This window comes from Chrysochloris asiatica, unplaced genomic scaffold (assembly GCF_000296735.1).
Source record: "Chrysochloris asiatica unplaced genomic scaffold, ChrAsi1.0 scaffold00608, whole genome shotgun sequence".
Taxonomy (NCBI): Eukaryota; Metazoa; Chordata; class Mammalia; order Afrosoricida; family Chrysochloridae; genus Chrysochloris; species Chrysochloris asiatica.
In genome coordinates, this window is record NW_006409126.1 from 168,997 (window position 1) to 173,691 (window position 4,695).

Genomic DNA, 4,695 nt, shown 5'->3' on the forward strand with positions numbered 1-4,695 from the left:
GTGTTCACCTTCTTTTGCATTGTACTTGTTTTGGTCTTAGACTGCCCTCCCAGAGTCTCTGAGTTTGTTCTTTTAGTTTTAGAACCAATTAATTTTTGTACACACATAGCTTTGAACCAGTTACTTTTTTTTTGCACATATCACATTTATTTGGTGTTCCATTAAGCCTAGAGCCTAGAGCCTGACAGCTGCATAAAAATACCTGCCCCTTATCCTGCCTCAGTCCCAACCCATCCTCCTGACTTATCTAACATCTTCCTCTTTAGCAGAGTCAGAGAATGTACTGTGCCTGCTCTCAGACATGCCACACATATGGGCTACTGGACCACATTAACCACAGGTTTTTGTGTAGGACTCTATCACTGTGGGAGGATTTTCTGTACCTTGCTGACAGTAATAAACTGCAACATTCTCAGCCTCCACTCTGTTGATTTTCAGAGTGAAATCTGTATCAGACCCCTGCTGCTGATCCTGTCTGGGACCCCAGTGAACCTGTTGGAAACCACATAGATCAGAAGCCGTGGAGCTTGGCCTGGTTTCCGCTGGTATCAGTTCACATAGGTGTCTCCACCACTATCTTTAAGGTTCTGACTAGACTTGCAGAAGATGGTGGCTGACTCTCCAAGTATGATGGGCTTGTTGAGTGGACTCTGGGTCAGGAAAATATCTCCACTAGAGACTAAAATAATGGAAGAGAAAAAACAAGGTTATATCCAAAAATTATGTGTCATTTTCAGGACTGCTTTTTGTAAATTTTTTTTTTTTTGGGGGGGGAAATATACTTTCATATTTTCCAACTTTTGTTTTTGCATGTACAATTTTATCCTTCATACTCCAAGTTTTCCTACTGTGACCCCTATTTTGTTACGGCAGTTTTTACCAGATAACAGATCTTGGCTCCTTCTCAATTCTTTGCCACATATCAAACGCAGCATTTACATGCACATTTCTGAAGTAATCCATGTGTCCAATTCCCAGAGTAGACTCCTCTTCTCCACCCCTTCTCTCCTTTCTGTCTGTACTCACCAGGAATCCAGAGCATAAACAGCCCCAGAAGCTGAGCAGAGAACCTCATTTTGAGATGTTGAACTGATGAATCTTAATAAGTAAGACAGATTCCAGCTGACCTTTTATCTCAGACTTTCAAGGGAAGGTCCTCCCAGGGGAACAATATGCAAATCTCATCAGCAGTGTGGAAAGAGCAAAGGGGAGTGTGGGTCATTCTTGTGAGCAACGCAGAGTAAAATGTTTCTGTGTTTGCAAAAAAGAGAAAGGGTATTCAGTGCTAACAATGAAAGGTGGGTTCCCTCTTCAGGATACATCTCAAATGATCTTGTCACTTGAAGAAAGTATCAGAGACCCTAAAGAGGTGCAAAAGAGGATACATTTCAAACTGTAGAAGATAAATACCTTTTACGTTTTGTTTGTACCCAAAGAATCTAGAAAAATAAATAGTTCCCTTGCCAATTATGATGATCCATGTTGTGTCTCCATATAAGAGGATTAGTAAGATGATTTTTTGGTATCAGCTAATTTCAGGTTAACTGTCTTTAAGTGTTAGATGCATGGGTTGGGAACAATCTCTTCCTGGGATCCATTGAATTAAATCCTAAAAGGACATTCAAATCAATGAGCTTAACAAGAGCAAAAAGAAGTCTCTCTTTATTTTTCCTCTACCAACTGAGGCAGAAAACACAGTATGTTACCAAAGAGAGTGAATTTGAAATCCCTGATAAACAATTGTTACAACATGGTGTATTTCTAAATTGCTCTCCTTTTCTCTCTCTCCTTTTTTCTCCCAATTCTGAGTTTTTCCTACTCAGAATTGTCATTTAAAACCAGACCCTATAAGAACTGCAATCTCTTGTTTTGTGTGAGCACCTATGACTCTTCTCCTGTATATTGGGCACCCTCAGTAGCATGAGTCTACCGTTTACAAGGGACTCTGTATGTGAGAAGATAAGAACTGGGTCCTTCATTGTTGTTGTTGTTAAGTGCCGTTGAGTTGGTTCTGACCCATGGTGACTCTGTATAGGGATTCTGAGGAGCAACTGGTAAGCCTGTCCTTATTGCCAACAGCTCTGTAGGGCTTTGTTTAAAGATGGGTGGTGCTTAGGGACACATTCATTAAAACAGGGAATGCCTGGTGATTCTTCACATGTCAGACTAATGGAGGTAAGGCTGAGTATGTTGTTGTTGTTGTTGTTGTTGTTAAGTGCTGTCGAGTTGGTTTTGACCCATAGTGACCCTGTATAGGGTTTACAAGAAATAGCTGGTGAACTTCAATTACCGACTTTGCAGTTAAAACTGACCTTGCAGTCCAGCTTAAACAGTCAATGAGGCAGTTTGAATATACCAGTTGCTCCATGGGAGAAAAACAAGATTTTCTACTCCCATAAAGATTTATAGCATCAGAAACTATATACAGAGTGACTAGAAGTCAGAATTGGACTGGTGGCCCACAACCACCACCACTACCAAAAGGAGACTGACTGACCTGCCACTAATTCTTCCTCACTAAGAGCTCTGGTAGCATAGTGGGTTAGTAATTGGGCTGCTTATTGCAAGGTCACCAGTTCTAATCTACCAGCCACTCAGCCTGAGAAAGACAAGAGTCTTTGTTCCTGTGAAGATATGACAGGATTGCTGATTCAGAACCAACTCCTAGGCACATAACCACCAGCACCACCAACATCATAAAGGTTAGGGTTTACAACAGATAGGATAATTACATAGCATCAGAAATGGAAGACAATTACAGAATACTGACACATCTTATGTCACTTTGCTCACAAGCAATTCCCAGCGTCCTTTGCTCTTTCACACAGCTGAATTGACTGAAGGATTTCCATATTGGTCCCTAGGAGAATCTATGCTTGCAAGGCTGCTCTAATCAGCCTTTACTAACCAAGGCTCATCAGTTCAACATCTCAAGGCTTATCCATGTTGACAAATAGGAGGGTGAGTCAAAAATGTTTGCACTGTTACTGTAGAAATTTAAAAATCAACTTTTGAAAAATGCAGATACAACATTTTCCCATAGAATCTCCTTGCTTTTCAATATACTTTGAGAACAGTTAATCCTAGTATTCTGTTCATATCCTTTTGGTTCTGTTTTACTGCCGGCCGTACAATTTCTTGTTTGTGTTATTTGCATCTTCTCCTTTTTAAATTATATTTGTTAGTGGTTTGTCAATTGCATTAAGTCCTTTAAAAAATCGGGTTTTTGTCTTACGGATTCTTTCTGTTATTTTTCTGTTTTCAGTTTAATTTAGTTCTGCTTTATCTTTACTATTTCCTTGCTTTTGGTAGCTGTAGGCTTATGTTGCTGCTGATTTTCTTATTGTTGGAGATGTAGGGCTAAGGTGTTGAGTTTCATTATTGCTTTTGTCGTGTGTGTTTGTAGCTATAAAGTGACCTCTGAACACTGCTTTTGCTCTTTCCCAAAAGGTTCTGGTATGTTTTGATTCAAAAATTTTTATTTATTTATTTTTATTCCTCCTTCTCCCCAGTAGCGGCTAAGCTGGAAGCTGGCTGTTAATCAATTTCAATTCAGGAAGTTTTTGCCTTGCTCTTCTTATTGCTGATTTCTAATTTTATGTTGGTGATCTGTGAAGATAACTTTCAGTACGTTTATGTTTTTGAGCTTATCGTGGCTTGCTTTGTGGTCTATCCTATGGATGATTTTAGAGAACGTTCCATATGCACTGTAAAATGTGTGTATTGTTTTGTTGTGGAGCACAGTGCTCAGTATTAGTCTATGGGGTCACGTTTGATGATTGTGTTTTTTACTTTTTCTGTGTCTTTTCTGAGTTTTTTCCTAGGTGCCTGGGGAATGCAAACAGTTAATGAGCTTGACAATTAATAGAAAGGTTGGAGGTTGAAGTCCACTCAGAATGACCATGAAAAAAGATCAGTTACATGTTTTCTGAAATCAGCCAATGAAAACCCTATGGCACCCTGTCCTCCTCTGAGAGCAATGAAAACCCTATGGTGCCCTGTCCTCCTCTGAGAGCAATGAAAACCCTATGGAACCCTGTTCTACTCTGAGAGCATGGCTTTGACATGTGTCAGAGGGAAGCAGCTGTCTAGTAGGGGTTCCCATGCTACTCATTTCCCAGCATTGATAAGATCAGCCCTCAGGCTCTTGAGGACTGAGGGGCTTGTGTGCTGTCTAATATCATTTAGTGACAAACCATTGTAGAGGAATTTAGAGAGTGGACCCAGTGATTCTTGACCTTGATTTTTCTTACCAGTATTCTTGAAGCAAGTACTATTATACCCATCACTAGGCCAGATTCTGTAGGGAGCACAAAATGACCCACGTTCTCTATAAACAAATATAATACTTAAGAACAAAAAACAATATGTAGTTAGGAACTTAGAAAAGATATTAACCTTAAGAAAACTAATTTCCTGTGATTCAGATGAGATGCCAACGCTGTGGTTTTGGGAGAGAGAAGATGAGCTGGAGTGTGACTGGCAGAGCATAGAGAGGGCTGTGGGGTGGAGAGCACAGGCAGCTGGTCATCATCAGAATTGCAGCCTCATTGTTCCCATATGGAAACATTTGCAGAGCTGGCTCTGAAAACCACCATTAATGGTTCAAACTCACCAGCTGCTCCTTGGAAATCCTACAAAGGGTTGCTATTGGTCAGAATTGACTAGATGGCACTTAACAACAACAATGTTTGC

General features: G+C 40.2%; 1 gene segment (V, D, J or C); it reads right to left on the reverse strand.

The window, feature by feature from the left end:
* Window positions 1–330: 330 nt before the first annotated feature.
* LOC102812779 lies at window positions 331–1,075 on the reverse strand. The segment is given in 2 exon segments: window positions 331–679; window positions 1,027–1,075. Coding segments are annotated over 2 exon segments (398 nt in total).
* Between the last annotated feature and the right edge of the window lie 3,620 nt (window positions 1,076–4,695).